The 19,757-nt window shown below is 37.6% G+C and overlaps 1 protein-coding gene and 1 long non-coding RNA gene across 2 annotated transcripts in view; one reads left to right on the top strand and one right to left on the bottom strand.

Moving 5' to 3' along the window:
• MYCBPAP (MYCBP associated protein) overlaps window positions 1-19,757 on the top strand; it is a 39,735-nt gene that overhangs the window by 3,955 nt on the left and 16,023 nt on the right. The window contains exons 2-9 of the mRNA XM_087887160.1: window positions 10,013-10,140; window positions 11,625-11,787; window positions 13,781-13,887; window positions 14,515-14,695; window positions 16,746-16,861; window positions 18,100-18,247; window positions 18,476-18,591; window positions 18,764-18,876. Coding sequence (XP_087743286.1) covers window positions 10,013-10,140; window positions 11,625-11,787; window positions 13,781-13,887; window positions 14,515-14,695; window positions 16,746-16,861; window positions 18,100-18,247; window positions 18,476-18,591; window positions 18,764-18,876 — 1,072 coding nt within the window. The remainder of the gene's footprint in view (window positions 1-10,012; window positions 10,141-11,624; window positions 11,788-13,780; window positions 13,888-14,514; window positions 14,696-16,745; window positions 16,862-18,099; window positions 18,248-18,475; window positions 18,592-18,763; window positions 18,877-19,757) is intronic.
• LOC117657095 (uncharacterized) lies at window positions 180-1,075 on the bottom strand. Its single transcript, XR_004589069.3, has 2 exons — window positions 793-1,075; window positions 180-484 (listed from the first exon to the last, which is right to left on the bottom strand). It is a non-coding gene; the product is annotated as an uncharacterized LOC117657095 (long non-coding RNA).

Genomic DNA, 19,757 nt, shown 5'->3' with positions numbered 1-19,757 from the left:
GTAGAAAAAGGTAGCATGCCCACCACAGTCTGAAATGTTCAGTAGGAGCTAGTGTTGCCTAGAAACTCAGGTACCCCAAATTTGGAGAGAAGCTGATAACAGCTTGATTTGAATCTGAGAAAGACCTTTACCTTTCCAAAGTTCGCTCACTCAAAAATATGAATTCCCAGTAATTCAGACAAAGCAAATAGCATTTATTAAAGGGGGTTAAGTCTTTTTACAGGGTACAGAAATGGTACATACATTCAGTTCAGTATATCTGATACCTCAGAAAAAAATATATTGAACAATAAAAGGCACTAATTACATGTGAGAATTATACAATAGAAAATATTGATTCTAGATAACATTCCACAAGCAGCAAATTTATGGATTACATTGCTCCCTTTTCCAGCTGAGTTTGTATCTTCCTTAAAACTTGCAATGACTTGCAGAATATTGTATAGTGTTGAAAAGGCAAATTCTCTCATACCAAAAGAAATGGCTAAGGAGAAAAAAAATATTTTCCTGAAGTTAGAAAACAAGTCTAGATTGCTATGCTAAAATGCTAATATTGGTTTTAGTAAGTTAATAATTAGCCTAAAATTACAGGCAACATTGGCAGATCCCATCCTTGACCATTTCAGCAACAATGCTATGGATAGAGAGCTGGATTGTACAGATTACAAAAACAGGTACCAGCTCTGGATGACACAAAGCAACAACTAAGTCCCACGGCAGAAAAATAAATAAATAAAAGGGCATCAAAACTCATCTATACTATAGTCAGTAGGAAATGAGTAGTAGACCTACCTGGAAAATGCTGCAAGTTGTGAGAATCTACCTATACGGCACTACTGAGGAAACAGCCTTTCCTATAAAGCTTGGTTTTCCTGCGAGCAAAAACCTATACGAACCAGGAAAGAAAGTCAGCAAGAAAAATAATAATCTTGGGCTACCTTATTTATTCAGGAAAAAAAAAATAGTACAAGCGGAGCAAATAGTATATTTTGCACATACTACTCCCTGCTGCGTAGCCAGGCGAATGACGTCCAAAGGGCTTCCTTTGCATCTTTAATGAAAAAACAACAACTCTAGAAGCTCACGGCCCCACTGAACCCACCAGCTATGCGCAATGAAGCGCGTGCACAATTGCGGGGGCCTCGACGACCCGAGCCGGATTCTGTGCACGAGCCCTCTGAAAGCGCTCCCGTCCCGTGGGGGCGCCACTTCCCCTCTGCTTTGGGATTGGCAGCCCAAGGAAAGTAGTGGATTCCAAGGTTAGCTTCGGCAAAACGATTGCCATGGAAACGAGAACGCGGCGGGTTGAGCGTTCTATAGGCTTCTGGAACCGCAGCAGCAAACCTGCGATAAATTGGGGTCTTTCCGGAGCTTGGTGATCATCAAGATGAACAAGATTTCAAAGAAGGAATCGCGCATCAGTAGAACGCCCCCCGGTAGGCTAGTACAGGGAGTCCACGGGGCTTAGTATAAATTTCATGTAAAACTCAGCCTGTCTGATCACTTTCTGTATAAGCTTAGTATTGTTACAGTGACGAGCAGTAGTAGTGGAGAAAACAGGGATAATGCTTTGTGTGTTACCTGTAATTGTCCTGATACCCTCAGAGATAAAGGGTTATTATTAACAGCTTTAATTAAAATGTTTACCATGCTGAACTAGATCTTTTCTCTTTAATTCCATGGGAGTGGCTGCAGCAGGCTTTTTTGAACCAGATGAATGAACTCTGGGTGACCTCATATATACTTTAAGACTCTCTTACCCTGTACCTTCAGTCTCTAAAGTTCATTGAATTGAAAACATTTAAAACTATTTAAATCGTTTTATAAGGTTGAGTTCCTGCTCAACTGGATAGTTAGAGATGGGCGTTATGCTGGCTAAAGAAAGTGCGTATAAGGAATGGTTTTGATTAGACACCTAGAAAAACAGATAGGAGCAACAAGAGGGGCATTGAGCATCCTAGTCTGGATGCTTTAATGCAGACAGAGCACAGCATGTGGGTGCAAAGTGAAGGGAGAAGACAGAGTGAATGGGCAACATTCAGTAGCAATAAATTCCAGGACGAACAGTGTTTAATGTAAAAGAATATGATTGTGGTCTTTAATAACTTTAAAATGTGGTTAATGAGTGAATAAAGGAACAGACCATATTGTCTACATTATAAAAACAACAAATGCACTCCTGAAGTTCAGAAAAATCAGGCTATATGTATTTCAACTTCTGTGGTCACTTCTTGCAGCCACTTGTAATATCTAGCCACTGAACCCTCAAAGTTCTTTTTTCTTCCTTTAGTCAGAGAGAAGCAGCTAACCAAAAATAGCTTATGAATAACAATCCAGCAAATGTGTTTGTTATTAATGTGCACCATTTAATTTGTATGGCAGGATCCATATTTCCAGTGATAAGAGCATGAGAAATGTTGTAGGTATCTGGTAGGACATTTTCTATTGTTTTGGGGTATAAGATCTGTAAGCATCTCAGACCAATAAGATCAAATTTGGTCTGATACAGAAGTAACAGATTCTCAAAATAGATGTAAGATAAGGTTGTGTAATAGCTGAACCTGGACTTGTACTGTATAATGAGGTGAAGCTTTGTACTACCAAGAGCCTTGGTAGTATAGTGGTTTAAGGCACCCTGTTATTAAGCTGGTTATTAAGATCAGCTGCCTGCAATTACTGCAGGTTCGAATCTCGCCAAGGCTCAAGGTTGACTCAGCCTTCCATCCTTTCTAAGGTAGGTAAATTGAGGACCCAGTTGTGGGGGCAATAAGCTGACTTTGTATAAATATACAAAAGGATGAAGGCTATTGCTGAGCACATTGTAAGCCGCCCTGAGTCTCTGGAGAAGGGCGGCATATAAATCAAATTAAAAAAAAAAAAGCTTCACTTAAATCAGGGGTGTCAAATTCAAGATCCGGAGACTGAATTCGGCCCGCGGGGCTGCCCTGGAATCAGCAAAGCACTGGCCTGCGGTTCTTCTGCCAGTAAAAACAGAGCTCGGGAGGGCCGCGGGTGGCATTCTCAAACTCTGTTTTTGCTGGCAGAGGGTTGCAGGAGGCCATCGCAGCCGAAAACGGAGGTTGGGAGCCTGTTTTTGCTGGCAGAGCGCTCAGGCCACCACAGGTGCCTCCCAACACGAGTGATGTCAAACTGTCCACGCCCACCCTGGCCTCCCAAGGTCAAACACAACCCTGATGCAGGAAAGCACCAGAAAGCACCAGAATACAGCACAAAACATGAAATGTGCTATGAACTTCACCCTGTAACAACAGAGATCTTGACTAATATATTGGATAGTGCTGCCAAAGGAAATGTTCTAGAGCCCATCAACATTCTTCTTTTAGAAAGTGGTCAAGACCACCCCCATCGTAGGCATTTTCTATTTTTTAAAAAGCTAACAATTTGCATTGTATCATTTAACTGAATTTCAATGCTTGAATGCTATTTTAATGTTCAATTTTAATCTGATATGTTGCGATATTTTCTGGATCAGACTCAATAAATTATTAAAGAATTAAGAGTTCAAATATAACTCCTTTTATTTACACAAAGGCATTCTATATTCGCTGAATATTCATAGATAGAAGCAGGGAGCTTGTGGAGAGGAGCTCCTTATATACATAGGGGGTGGAGTCATGAAGATGGGTTATGAGTCATGAATACATTAGGGACCATAGAATAAATTAACTCTTGATGTTCTTATATACACTATTTACACATTAGAGAATAAGGCATTTACATCTAACAAATCCCCCTCTAAATGCCGATTATTTATACAATATCAATTACATTCAGATTCAGGACAATACAATACATGCAATTTAGAAGTTAAATATTTATGTTGTTTGGATGGTAAAGGCTTTGTTAAAATATCAGCTATCTGTTCAGAAGTATCACAATGCACAGCTTTTATAAAACCGTCTTGGGATAATTGTCTTACATGTTTAAACTTAATATCTATATGTCTGGACCTTTGTCCAATAGCATCAGATCTGGAGATTTCAATAGCTGCTTTGTTATCCTCATTTATGATAAAAGGTAAAATAGGTTTCTTCCAAACTTCTGAAATTAAGTCATTAAACCACACAAGGTTATTAGCAGATTTGGATAAACAGACATATTCTGCTTCTGTAGTTGAAGTAGATACCAGTTCTTGTTTGCCGGTATACCAATAAATTGGACAATCATTTAAAAAGAAAATATAACCTGATGTACTTTTTCTGCAAGATGTGTCTCCTGCCCAATCCGCATCTGCATAACATATGAGTTTTGGTTCCTTGTTATCATTTGGTTCTAACATAAGACAAAAATCTAAGGTGCCTTTCAGGTATCTCAAAATCCTTTTGACAGCTTCCCAATGATACATTGTTGGTTTACTGACATATCTGGACAGTAAATTAAGTGGTAAAGCTATATCTGGCCTAGTCCAATTAGATATGTAAAGAAGTGAACCTATGATTGATCTATAAAATGTGTTGTCCTTAAATTCAGGAGATGATTCATCAGTATTTCTGAGGAAGTCAGTCTGCATGGGAGTATCACATGTCTTAGCATTATTTAAATTACATTTGTTTAGAAGTTCTACAATTTTATCTTTTTGAGTAAGTTGGAAACCCTTTTTTGTTTTGCTGATCTGTACACCAAGATATTTATTTACCTTACCCAAAGACTTTAGGGAAAAGTGTTCATTCAACTTGTTCACAAAGATTTCTCTACTTTCTTTGTGTTTTCCAATATATAAAATATCGTCTACATAAATTAATACAAATTCTATACAGTCATTATCCCTTTTGACAAAAAAACAATTATCAGCAGATGTGGCGCTAAAACCCATAGTCTTGAGCACCTTTACCAAACAATCATACCATCTTTTACCGGATTGTTTCAATCCGTATAAGCTTTTGTTTAACAACCAAGTTTCATTTTTATTTGTGTATTGGCTGTGAGGGGCCCTTACATAGATTTCTTTATCTAACTCTGCATGTAGGTATGCAGTTTGTATATCATATTGAAATACATCAAGGTTAAGTGCTGATGCTACCACCAAAGCTGTTTTGACACTCTCTGTCCTCACAGTAGGAGAATATGTGTCTGTATAATCCTCTGGGTATTTTTGTGCGTAGCCTTGGGCAACTAATCTAGCTTTGTACAGATTATTGCCTCCTTCCAAATTTTTAATTTTATATATCCACCTAGTACCAATAACAGTTTTGTCTTTAGGTGCGATTGTGGGAGTGAATACATTTAATCCTTTTAAACTTTCCATTTCCTTTTTCATGGCTAGTTCCCATTTCTCTTTTTCTTCACGAGGAAGTTTTAGTACTTCTTCGTATGTATTGGGTGTTATTGGTTCATCATTTACATTCATTACGTAATCTTTATATTTGTCTGGCATTTTGTTCCTGTTGTTCCTAATTGTTCTTTCTGGTTTACTATTGTTGTCGTGCATGTATCTTGCTTCCTTTTTTGTTAGTGTATCAGTTTTTATTTTGTATTGGCTATTTGTCCAGGTTTTGGTCTTATTTTCATGTTTATTTGTACTCTGTTTATCTACAGTTCCTTCCTTGTGATATTTTGTTTCTATGTGTTGATTAGGAAATATTTCATTTAAATGTAATTTAGACCAGTTGGCCTGTTCATGGAACACGGCTGTTCTGGAAATTATAAATTTATTATTGCCATCAATGAATCTATATCCTTTTGTACCAGTTTCGTATCCCATGAATCTAAGTCTCCTGGATACATTTTCTCCCTTTCTTCTCAATTGTTTGGGTATGTGTACGTCTGCAGTGACCCCAAAAATATGCATATGTGCTAATTTTGGTTTTCTATTATACATTACTTCGTATGGTGTTTTATTTATAATACTGGACCAGGTTCTATTTTGTGTATAATTTGAATAGTGTAATGCCTCTGACCAAAATTGTTTACTTAAGCCAGCATCCTCTAATGTACATCTAATCATAGTTTGTAGTGTGGAATTTTTCCTCTCTGCAATTCCGTTCTGGAATGCAGAAAATGGACTGGAAGTGTAATGTAGCATTCCTCTATCCTTTAGCCATTGAGAGAATTCTCTAGACATAAATTCACATCCTCTATCTGTCATAATTTGCTTTATTCTAATATTATGCTGTGTTTCTATGCGCTTATAAAATTCCTTAAATTTTTGAAAAGTCTCATCTTTATGTTTCAATGTGTAAACAAAACCATAACGACTATAATCATCCACTATTGTTAGAAAATAACGTTTCCTATATGTGATTGATGGAGTAAGTGGTCCTACTAGGTCCATGTGTACTAAATCAAAAATTTTGTTAGTTGATCTGGCAGATTTTTTTGGTCTAGGGCTAGTTTTTAGTTTTGTAGACTTACATACTGAGCATTCCAAATAATTTTCACAATTTTTTATTTTGACACCTTCTGCGTGTTCAGTCATTTTTTGTACTACAGGAAAACTGGCATGGCCTAACTTCCTATGTAAGATGTGAGCACACTCATCATGGATTGGTTTACCTATCTTTGGTTTCTTTATGTTAGGTACGTCATTCTGATCATGTGGTATCATACAATCATCATTGTCACTATTGCTAACATTTTCATCATCTATTTCCATACATTCTTTAACATTTGAATCAATATTATGTAACCATTCTTCTTTTGTTATGAGGTAGGGCAAGCCCCCTTTAATTATCACAGTGCCTATTTTATTTTTATTTTTCTCTAGGAATGCTTCTCCCTTTGAGAAAGTTATATTGATATCAGAGTCTTTACTTAGTTTTATGGCACTCAATATGTTATGAGGTATTTCGGGTATTAACAATACCCCCTCTATTTTTCCTAAACCAGATAAAATCACATTTCCTCTGCCTAGTACTTGAACCTTTTCTTGATTGGCTACTTTTATTACAAATTTATCTTCTGTAAAAGAAGACAGTATATCTTTATTGTTAGTGGTATGATTTGTAGCCCCAGAATCGATGAGCCAATTATTATTTTCATTTTGTTGGGATTTTGTATTGTCATGTTTATTTAATCCATTTAGTGAACCAGATTTTTTATCTCTTAAGTTTTCTCTGCCCCCTCTATTTTCTCTATAATTTGGTGGGCTTCTATATCTATGCCTTTCTATAGAAGACTGTCTATGATTGTGTTTGTTCATGTATTCTGGTCTGTGCCTTTCTTTTGAGAATCTGGGACAATCTCTTCTGTTATGTTCTTTGGACCCACAATTATGGCATCTATATGTTTCATTATATTTTTCTTGGAAAGCTACTTTCCTAACAGGTCTAAGTTCTGAATGATTGTTAGATCGATTTTTTCTCGAATTGTCTTCAGCTATCAATTTGTTGGATAAACTTTCTATTGACAAGTATCCTAAGTTAATGGTATCAAGATGTGACATGAAATTATCCCATGATGGGTCAAGAGAGTTAATAATAACACTTTTCATTGTTTGGTCTGAAATAACTTCTCCCCTTAAATGCAGTTCAGCCCTTATTTTGTTTAAACATATTAAATGCTCGCTTATAGAAACCCCTGGTTTTACTCTAGATGAAAAGAATTCCTTGGACATCCTTGTTGTAGTGGCTACACTGTCACTGTGGAATAAATTAAACATATATTGAACAATTTCTGAAACAGTCAGATTAGATTTGATGCTATAATACATTGCAGGAGATATGCTGGCTATTATTAGAAAAAAGGCTCTATGGTGTAATCTATCTATTTTTAAAGTCCAAGGTCTTCTTGGAGGATTAGTGATAAAAAATAATAAGTTCTCTTTCATGAAAATAACTTGAAGCTGCTGGTACCATTCTTGTAGATTAATACCATCAATTCTTAACTTTGGGAAGTCACTAGGCAAGTTTCCTGTGTTATTTTGACCATTACTTACAATCTGAGGCAGTTCGTGGTCTTGCAAGTGTAGAAATTCGCAGAATGGTGTAGGGATGTCAGCAACGAGTCTGTGTGGTTCCTTTACGAATTCAAATCTTCCCGGATTGTTTTCCTGACTTCGCGCATGCGCACTGCTCATTCTGCCCTTGACTCCGTCGTGGAAGGTTCTCTCCATTGCCGCTTGCTCGTTCGGCTCCTCTCCCGATGAGTCGGTCTCTGGCTCGGTTTTTGGTGTCCTGGTAACTGCGATCGTCCTTTTCTTTCTCTTTCTGGATATGTCGCTTGCTTCTGTTTTTGGAGTAGGAAGGAATCGGCAAGGTTCCCTGGGCTCTGGCGTCGTCGCTCTTGAAGTTGGGGTGGAGGCGTGCAGGTCTCGAGGCATCGATTTGTTCGCTTGCTTCTTCGGCGATTCCCTGGTGATTTTTAATTTTGGCCCAAATATAGTAAAGAGTGTTTTTATTGCTGATTCTATTTGTATCTCTGTTGGTGTTTCTTCAATTTCTGTGTCTGGTTTTTCTGAGTTATAAAGTCTTTCCTTTTCGTTTTCAGCATCGAGAGGATCTTTTCGCGCCAGAGATTTTGAATTTTGTCCTTTGATTGGTTCAGTTTCGCTCATCTTGGAAGTTTGTTGAGAACAAGATGGCTGCCATTCAAAATTTTGCGCGGGATCAGTGTTTCTCTCTTTCGTTGTAATTTTATTTGTAGGTAAATCGCTCACCGTTTTCGAGTCCTTATTTTCATTTGTGTGAATTTCTTTTCCTTTTGTCATTCCTTCGCTTTTTATGACGTTTTTGATTTTTGCTTTGAGTCTTAGCAGTTTTAATATCTCAGACCCGAGAGGACTGCTTTTCAATTCCTTTTCTTTTTGTTCATCTATTATTTCTTGATCTTCTTCCATTTCTTTGCTGTATGCCCTGGTGTTGGGCCTATCTTTTTTAGACATGTTTAAGTTCTTATTGAGTCAATCCAACCATCCTCTGCTACCAGATTGTTGCGATATTTTCTGGATCAGACTCAATAAATTATTAAAGAATTAAGAGTTCAAATATAACTCCTTTTATTTACACAAAGGCATTCTATATTCGCTGAATATTCATAGATAGAAGCAGGGAGCTTGTGGAGAGGAGCTCCTTATATACATAGGGGGTGGAGTCATGAAGATGGGTTATGAGTCATGAATACATTAGGGACCATAGAATAAATTAACTCTTGATGTTCTTATATACACTATTTACACATTAGAGAATAAGGCATTTACATCTAACATGATATTTTGGAGGTATTATTACTTAAGGTTTTTCATACCAAGAAGTACCATAGGATAGAAAAGAATAACAGAGAATAGAGGAAATATTATTACAAGGAAGCAGAAACACATCTCATTCAAAATCAGGGCTGGGTGATAGGGTATTAGGGACCTGCTTCAGTTATCATAGTGCAAGTTTAGGTCATTTGGAAAACAACTGTTTGACAAGTCCTATCTCCCCTTCTGTGTAGTCCGCTTTCTTCAGTTCAGGAAGAGGATGTTTGTGACTATATATGCATGTGTGATCTCTGATTAACTACCATTTAGCTTTGCAAGCTTCTCTTTGGACCCAAAAGCATGACATCTTTGATTTAGAACAGAGGTGTGATTTTTACCCAAAGTCTTGGCTATGGCCCTCGTAATATCTCCAGAAGTTACCATTTCTAACTGAATTTTTAATAAGTAGCATAATATTGAATTAATTGTATGCATAATACAATTAAATATGAAAAGTGATTTGGTCATGCTAAAATGGTCAGGCCACCATATATATTGGAATTATTATATGACTGAGAAAATGCTAAGATGTGAGGAATTCATAATACATTTTTACATAATAGAATAATAAAAAATCTAACGATGATCATACCTACTTGTGGTTATGACCCTAACTACCTACCAAAAAAGAGGAACGCTTCCTGAATTATTTTTAATTGCATGTAGACAATGTGGATGTATATTCTCTCTCTCCCCTTCCCTCCCTCCCTCCCCCACTCTCTTGCTCTCATTTCTCTGTCTCTTTTATGTGTGTACAGTACACACACACACACATCTACATATGCCATAGATAAAATTAGTCCTTTTTTTCAGAAAAAAAAAGAATCAAACCATTTGAGCAGCCTTCTTCACCACTCCAAGAAGAGCCAGAACCTGTGAGCTGTGTACTGCAAGGAGACGAAATCCAGGCTCTTGCGATAAAGCCAGAAGATTTGGCAAAGGTGAGTATTAAAATTTTTCCCTAATTCGGGTAATTTCTTTTGCTGGTGTAGCTTTCATGGCCTAATTGGTGGACAGTGTTGAGCTTCAGTTTTTGGTAACCATGGTCTAGACAGAAGATTTTCTTATGTTTTGCTAGCATCTGTGGCTGGCATCTTCAGAGGCCAGGAACTGGCTGGGTTTGGTTGCCTGTGGTCTCTATAGCAGATCTTTTGCCTCTGAAGATGTCAGCCACATTTGCTAGGGAAATGTCAGGAAGTCTGCTGCTAGGCTATGGTCACTAAACACTGAAGCTCAACACCACCCAATTGCTTTGCTCTCATCTCTTGGTGGGGAGGGGACACCTTCCATCAGTTGAATGTGTAAAATAATCATCGTGGATCATTGTTTCTCGCTTCAGTTTTGTTAACAGTTTATCTTTGTGGTCATCTCTTCCTATAGCTCTGCCTCCAGTCAGGCTTTGCACTACAGGCAAAGTGCAAAGTGCAAAGAGATAAGCTCACAAGAATCCAAGAACTTCCAATATATAACCTAGTATGACCTATACTAGAGCCATCTCTCCCTTGACTGGAGAAAAAATGAAGGCGCAGGGGGTTGGACTAGAAGACCTCCAAGGTCCCTTTCAACTCTGTTATTCTATTCTATTCTAATGGAAACATGTCAGAAAAAGTATGCTGCCAGGGCATGTTTGTGGCTAGGCACAAGTAGGAAAAGGACCATAGGCTCTTTTAGAGTCATCCAATCATCATTGTGCGAATAGAACAGTAAAGGGGACAGGATTTTTTTTACAAAAAATCTCAGTAAAGACAATATGACATTAGAAGATGCTGTAGGTGACTGATATGGAAATTGCCTTTCTGTATGTCACGTTGTTATAATATTTCGGATTCTTTTTTTATTCATATGGGAAACATAGTATCTTCATTGTGAGGCAGCTACTTACCAATGGGTGACATCCTGGGAAATACTTATTTATGTACATTTTATGTGAAATAAATAGTTATTCCAATTTATATTAAAAGCTTAAGTGATAATAGGGTACTATGTATGCAATTTAATGTATTCATGCCAGGAAAAGGAAGGGGTGCCTGTGGCATGGTGTGAGTTGGGTGAGTTCTACTTACCTTTACTACCAGTTCGCATGCGCAGATCACCAAATATGATGTCAGGGCGGGTGGGCGGAGCCTCCCACAGTTTTTACTACCGGTTCTCAAGAACCGGACAGAACAGGGAGCAACCCACCACCGGTGTCAGTCAGAAATGTAAGAGAGATAAGGAAACCCTGGAAAGTATATGGATACCTAGATTCTGACACGAAGAAAAAAGAGTCTATCATCTTGTTCATGAAAAGCGACAGAAGTGCACATCAAGCTTCATTCCATCTTTTGCATACATTTGGTAACTCCTATTATTGGCAGTATAATGAGAATAGTAACAGTAGAACTATTGTAAATATTGTTTAATTGAATATGTGTTTGATATGTAGCTTCGGGCTGGAAAACCTCCTCAAGAAGAGAAAGAGCAACCTGTTGTTATCAAGAAGTACCTTGTACGCAAATCTAGGCCACAAGAAATTGGGAAAAAAACTAATTTGCTGGTTGCTTATCCAACTCTCCCAGATGAATCAAAGAAAACACTGAATTATTCTGGTACAGTTGTCTCCATTTTTTCATATTGCGGTCCTGATGTTAAAATGTAAAATAATTTAGTGCTAAAAGAGCCGTTTATCCATCTTTCGATAAGCAGAAAACAAAATTGGCATGAAATTTGGCTTCCCTCTTGCAGTCCCTATTGTGCCTTGACTGCTTCTTTTCATTGCAGCCATCTGACTTCAGATAATGAGTGACAGAGCATAAAAGATTGCATGCACACTGAGAGAAAACCATGCACATGAGAAAAACTGTTACTTTAATAACAGTACAGTTAGTTATGACTTACGCCACACGTGTCAAACTCACCATGTCACATTGCCGTCATGTGGCATTTTGTGACATTTTCCCCTTTGTGGCGCTGGGGTGGGCATGGCCTGCATGTGACTCATCCAGCCTGCGGGCCGCCAGTTTCACACCTAGAAATTCCTGAACAGATTTTTAAATTCAGGATTATTTGGGTTTTAATTAATTCTGGATAGAATGAAGATAGAGAGATACAGAGCAGTCTGTATTTATTCTGAATCACTATATTCCTTTGTTGTTTTACTTCATCAAAATCTTTTATCATTTTGTAATTCTTAAAAAAATTGCAAAAAAACAAAAACAAAAAACCAGTTACAAGAAAAACATACATTTTGTACATATCGTATCTTGTATGGCAAGCTTTCTGAATACATGCTTTCGTTCACATCTTTCTACAATATGTCCACATTTGCATGGAGGGTTTTTTTTTTTTAGGAGACAAATATATAAGATAGATGTTAAAGGATTTCATGGATTTGTGTCATGACAGATTCCATTTTAGAACAATAAGTTATTTCACTAAAAAAAGAAATCCATGATTTCAATTTATGGGTAAATAACTAGGTTATTGCAATTGAAGAAAGTGTTGGAGTAATCCGGCAAGATTTTTATTTCTTCCAACCCAATGAAATGCTAAGAAAGGTCTAGGTAAAGGAGCTCAGAACTGTCTGCCAGAAGGACAAATCTCTGAATAGAGACTATAGTGGAACTAAATTTGGTAAGCTGGGAGAAATCAGCTAAAGAAAGAATAGATTTGAAAATTAGTCAGATTTGACTGGGGACTACATGGGGAAAAAGCCCAGAAAAAAAAGCTGCATAGTATCCCTATAAGGAAAGGGAATTGGACAACAGTTTGGAATAATATCAACTACTCCATTTGTGACCTGGAGTGAAACACACCCTACTTTGAGCTTCGCATGTGTACTTCACTATAAAAATTCACAAATGAATCAAAGTAGAAACACAGAGCACATAAGCTTTCACCTTGATTAGAAATTCTCAGATCTACATGTAGAAACAACACATGCAATTCATGGAGACATTGTCTGATTATTCCTTGTGTACTTGGCAACCAGCATATATTTACGATGGTTGCAGCATCCTGGGGTCATGTGATTGCCATTTGTGACCTTCCCAGCCTGCTTCTGAAAACCAAAGTTAATAGAGGAAGCCAGATTTGCTTAACAACTGTGTGGTTCACTAACAACTGCCGTGATTTGCTTAACTACTGTGGCAAAGAAGGTCATAAAGTTAGACATGACTCATTTAACAACTGTCTTGCTTAGCAGCAGCAATTCTGGTCCCAATTGTAGGTAGTTGTGACTCAAGGATTACCTGTACTACATTCTAAGCCTCCCTTCCATGGGTCCCAGAGCAAAGCCCTGTGCTTTCTAGTATGCACATGCAAACAAATACTACTGCAAAGGGGATGGAAAGAATTCCAGAAGTCAGCCTTTGCACGCTTTCCTTTCCTTGTTTATATGGAGGGACTGTCAATGGCTTAGAACCAATTCTCGGGTTTCAGAATTTTTAAATTCTAAGTGCATGCCATTTTTGGCTACATTCTGAATGGTGGATTCCCAACTGTAAGCTAGAAATAGAAGAATTTACATGTATTGTCTTAGAATGTGTATGCTACATGATTTATTTAACATTTCTAATATATTAAATATTAATATTATTATAGGTGTAGAAGGACCAATAGTTGATACCTTTGGATATATCACCCCATATAGCATTTTAGGAACTCTCCAGGAATTCAAGAAAGAAGCCATAAAAAAAGGTCACTCTCAGGTTTGTATTATTGTTATTTGCAAATGAGCTAAATATTTCCATTGATAGCTGATTATTTAACAAGGTCTCATAATTTAGTTGCAGCATTACAAAAATGCAAAAGTATTGTGAATATATTAATCCAAATCAACTTTTCCATAGGATTTTAAAAATTTGTTGTTGTTGTTGTTTATTAAATGCAACCCTTGTTTTGAAGCGATTCTGGGCCTGCAGTGATCCTTTGATGTGTTTTTCATAATGTATCAAATTTATACTGAATGGGGGCTTATGTTATTTTTTCATTATTTCAGCCTTGCATTTTCAGCTACTGCTTTACTTTTATATTATTTTTCTACTGTTCTTCCTTTCTGTGCCAAAGAAGCCCATTTTTGAAAGAACAATGTTGGCATAGTAGCCACCGTTTATCAATATGTTGGCTAATTGATTTAGTATGGAATGAAGCTATTGAAAGAACATCATCACCCAAGCTCATCAATATGTCTGAAGGACAACGCAACAGAAATTCAAGAGCCCTCCTTCAAGATCAGTGCCATGGATCATGCAGACAGCATAAAAAGATAGCATAATTAGCTAGGCTACCTATCAGGATTGTCCTGCCTTTCTGAATTTGTCATTGTCTCCTTTCAGATAGTGCGAATGATTCCTGAGGAATCACAGCTTTCTTGTGCAATCTCAGTTTTTGGAACTTACGGAAAGAAACCTGAGGAAGAAAAGAAAGTAGCCCAGGCCTCTCCGTCTCAACACCGGGCTCTTCAGAACTGGCAGCGCAACATGGCACTCAGGAGGAAGCAACAAAAAGAGCTATGTGGTATATAAACTTGAACAGATCTACTACTGTACCTGTGGCAGATACATCTTAGTGTATTTTAGCAATGATCTCTGGAGGGAAGTTCTGGGCAATTTTGAAAATAAAACAGATCATCTTTAAGGGGTGAAAAGATCTATATGAAGTTGATTCAGTGGTGGGATTCAAATAATTTAACAACCATTTCTCTGCCCTAATGGCCAGCTGGGTAGGCATGGCTGGGTGGTCATGTGACTGGGTGGGCGTGGCCAACTTGACATCACTCACGTTGAGGGGTGCTTCGCCTCGCCGGGCCTCTCATGACCGTAGGGATGTTGCAATGGCTGTAAGTGTGAAAAACGGTCATGTCACTTTTTTCAGTACCATTTTAACTTTGAATGGTCACTAAATGAACTGTTGTAAATCAAGGATTACTTGTACAAAAATACAAAAAGCTTTTTTGCTTGCAAAAAGCTGCCCTAAATACCAATCATTAGATTAGAAATGGGGGAATACACCCTGAAGATCAATGACAGTCACAGCAATCATGGAAGCCTAAACCATTCTGTCTGAATTCCTTTCTTTTGATCAGCAATACCTGCAAGCGGGAGTTACAAATCAGGCATGGTGTCAGAGCACTTTGAGGAATTAAAACAGTAAAATGCAACAATAACAGCCAACTCTTGCTCATAAAGTGAAACCCTTTAGCAGAGAGGTCATTTAAGCTTTCCAGAAAGTGGGTGGGCACCAGGGGTGAAATTCACTTACCTTTCCCTACCGGCTCGCAAATGTGAGTGTGCGCTTGTGCTCGCTACGCTCACGCGCACCTCCTCCATGCATGTGCAGAGCCTTTTGCACATGTGCAGAGCATCAGGAACAGGGCGTCATAACTTCCAGGCGGGTGGGCTGAGCCTCCTGCCGCCAGTGCTAATGGATCGCGTGATCTGGATAGATCCAGCTGAATTTCACCACTGGTGGGCACACTTGGGCTATGCCAAGCTAAAGAGACAAATTAACAAAGTATATAGGAGACCCAGGTTCAAGTCTCTGCCCTCCCAAGCTTTTCAGGATCACAATAAAATTAGTACATGCTACAGATATCTAAATAAACTTCAAGCCTGGTGCCATGTTATTAAGCCTTATTATCATGAGAGAAAACTAAAATGAATTGAAGGATCTACACCTCTATCTCCTTTTTTTAAAATCTTACTATCAGTGAGCAACCATGTGCCTTGGTCACTCCAAAGCAATGAAAGAGACTCCTGTCCCAAAGGTGCTTTTTCAAGAGGCAACTGGACTTTCTGGAAAAAAAGCACTTTGGGACAACCATGACCTGGATGACTGAAAAATCCCCATAGACAAGAGACTCTTGTGCTCAGTGAACTGACAAAGCACCCTTTCCTACGCAGGAGAAGCAATCCTTAGATCCATTTGCACCACTTAAAGATATCAGCTACTCTCACTCACCTCACAACATATCCTAAAGAAATCATCCAGATTTAAGGAAAGATCACATGACCCCAGAAAGGCAGTAAAAAAATGCCAAGCTTGCATCCTGCCTCTTGGAAGTACACCCCAAAAGGACAGTGCCAGGAACAACTAAAGCAGTGTAAAAAGTTTTTTAAAAAGTCAAATCTCTAATAAAAGTACCAGTCAAGGAAAAAAAAAACTCCAGAGAAGTGGCTCTGGGTAGTTTGCCATACTGCCAAGAACCATTAACTGCTGTTACAATGTAGCAAGGCTTAACCCAGAGGAAGTTTCTGAAAACACTTAAGCAGGGCAATAAAGATCAGGATTAGGCTAGAAACAACACAGAGAGGCACACCAGAATGTTTCCTTGCTGCCTTCCTGACAGGATTAGCGGTTTAGCCCTTAAAGTGGAAAAAACAAAAGACTGTTGGAAGGAGATTTCTTCCAATAGTCGGTTCGCTTAACTGCTCAGAAAGTTATCGAACGGTTCTCTCGAACCGATGTGAACCGGCTGAATACCACCACTGGATTGATTACCTTGGAATTGTGATATTTTGAATGCACGGTGTTGTGATATTATTTCATTTCTTATTTTTGTTCTCAGAATGTCTTCAGAAATCGGAAAGTCAGTTGCTGATGAACTTTTCAGAACATTACAGGAGAATCCAGGAACAACGAACTTTAATTGATCGTAGTATTCCAGCTATGTATTCTGGAAAGGTGATAATTCTGCAAATAATTCTCCTGGTTTTATTTAGGTCAGAAGTTCACATTCTAATCATTTTATATTGGGAAAAACCTGCAATATTTTGATGTCCTTGCGTGAGATCTCATAAGATTTTAGCTTAGAAAGTGCATGATTGTTAGATTCTCAGGAGATGTGATGATCTTTTGGGATTTCAGCCATTAAAAAAATCTGTTAATTTTTGATTGTGGAGGCCCATTGTGCCTGAATAAGCTGTTGAATATTTACTTTTCTAAATAATTAAGATTGCATATATACATTCATAGTGTCCAGAAAAATGTTTACTATAGGAAATATCTAGGCATTGGTCAATTGTACTGGAAAGGAATGAGCAAAGCACCTATATATTCCAATAGAAAAGAATATATGTGGCTCAGGGTTGAATTGTGGAGTGCACTGATGATGTTACCTAGTTAGGTAATGAAACATCTGCAAGCAAAGAACCAAACCCAGAGACCATCAAGAATTCTCTACCTATATATGATCACAAACTCTAACACTGAGATCAAAGTACTGTAGAAATGTGGTTGTAGATGCTCAATGTAAAGTATTTGTTGGTGGTAGGCAAATAATATAACATAACTGGAAGAGCCATTAATGCTGTTGAATTTAGCTTTCTGCTCACGGCAAGAATAAAAATTAAAACATTTCACACAGAGGTATGTCTAGCCTCCATTTGAACACATCTGGTAAGTAACTTTTGCGCTGTCAAACTGTTCTATTGTGAGAATTAAAAAAAACAAAACCTTTCAGTTGGAATTTGCATTTCTGTAACTCAAGGTTCTGTTCTGTTTATATTGTTTTGCTTTAGGTTCCTTAAATCTATCCACCTGCTTAGCTCTTCATATTTTCTGAGTTTTCCAGTGGAAGACAGCATGGATTTTTTTTCTTTTTCAATAGATGTGTAGGGCAATAAATATATAAGTCATCAAAACAGAATAGGGAAGACAGTAATTACAGAGAGTAGGAACAAATTTGGATATAATTTTTGTCATCTTTTGGTGAGCCGTTATATAACAATTAGAATAATTTTCTCATCCCTGCACCATTCCCTAGAGTCGGACATGATTAGAAAGGGGAAATCTTTACATCCACCTTACTCTTTTTTCTGTTGTTTTTTCATTGGTCTCCCTCTCAAATGTTATTTTATATTCTTTGTCTCTCAAAACTAAGCTTATATCTGTATGGCTTTGGCTTTCTTTGTTATTAATAGGGCTATTCAGGGAATGAGTTCTGGAATCAGCCTGTGCATGTTGGGGATGAAACCAAGGGTCTAACCACGACGTTGGGTCAGACAGATCTGGGATTTCCAGAAGAGGTCACTCATGTTGGGAAACCACGTAGCATCTGGAGAGAAATGGGTGAGGTACTATAAGCACTGGATGTTTATACAGAGTTGCGCCATTAGAGAAAAAGAAGAACTGAAAACATATCCTGATGGCAGTATACAGTTATGGCGAAGCTCGGGCAATCATGGTGGATTTTGGCAGTAGCTATGCATCAACTTAGTAAAGTTATTACATGTATTGATAAAGCTATTAAATGTATTGGTGTGTACATGCCTAAGTCATTGTCAGATATTCCTACAGGTACCAGTCCACCAAAATACCTCCCTTTTCATCGTCCCTGGGAAAAAAGTCTCTTCCTGCAGCATCGGAGAAATGAGTTAAAGGAGGTTTTAGAAACGCTGGATTTTTATAGCCCGGTATGATACTTTCAACACATAAAGCCATTTATATATTAGAAAATTGTCATATAACAATTCCTGTAAGATTATATTACACATTTCATTTAAACATTCTGATTCTTTTTTTGACCGATAGAAGAAAAACAAATGAAAACACAGTGCTTTTTCTTATTCTCCCTTCTTGAGAAAGGATCTGGATGGGCTGGAAGTCATAGGCAGAAACCAACCTTTCACCAATGTGTCAGCAGACAGTTTTTCAGCTTGTGATGATGATGACAATAAAGAATCTGAAGAAACAGCCTCGTATGTTGCAATATTTCATTAATGCATCTTTAAGGCTTTTGCAGTGGATCGGATTTCATTCGGAAGAATTGTTAAAAATGCATATGCATGAATATTCTATTTGTATGTGTCATTAAAATAGCTGTATCTGTTTTCATGTGGCTGTAGCAGAAGCCAGATTGAACTGAAAATATACCTGGATATAGGTTGGCAGGTTTAAATGCCTCAGTTGAATCTCTAGCACAATTAATTCAACAGCAATATTATTTTGCCTATATTAAACAGCCTTTTAGGAAGAATTGTTGGTTTAAATAATGGTTGGAAATGTGGTGGTCAAAATACATCACTGGTTTATACAATGTGGTCATGGACTATGGGGTGGGAGACACATATTTCCTACATGCACTTAAATTTTCTGGGAAGGCACATGTATAGCACTGTGCCTAGATATATGGAATAACAGTCCTTAGATTTTATCATATAAAAACCTGTACTGTAGCAGCCTTAAACAAATACAGTATAAAGCAAAAGTTATACTTTGGTTTTTGTAGAGTGTGAAAACTCAGTTTCATAGTGGTCTGAAGAATTTATTTCAAGTACTTTACCAGTCGGGGGACTATTTAGAAATTTATATTGCAAATGTCAGACTATACATTTAATTTTCTTACTAGCTAATATGTTTGAATATTTAAAAAAAATCATCCAATTGAAAATTTGCTGTAAAAAAATGGTTTCTGCTGATTCCTCTTCATATCATTTTAATATACAGAGAGAGGGTTGAGGGAGTGGGATAGTAGAGCCTGGAGGCCACCTTTGTTACTTTTTAATAAAAGTGGTGAAATAAGCAGGCGGCAGTTTCTACTTGCATTGCCAAGTGAGTTGTCCTTTACCTTTATTGATGT

This window comes from Pantherophis guttatus, chromosome 2 (genome assembly GCF_059756535.1).
Source record: "Pantherophis guttatus breed Tessera chromosome 2, ASM5975653v1, whole genome shotgun sequence".
NCBI lineage: Eukaryota > Metazoa > Chordata > Lepidosauria > Squamata > Colubridae > Pantherophis > Pantherophis guttatus.
Note: the sequence above shows the minus strand (reverse complement) of the source record. Positions and strands in the feature narration are given on the sequence as shown.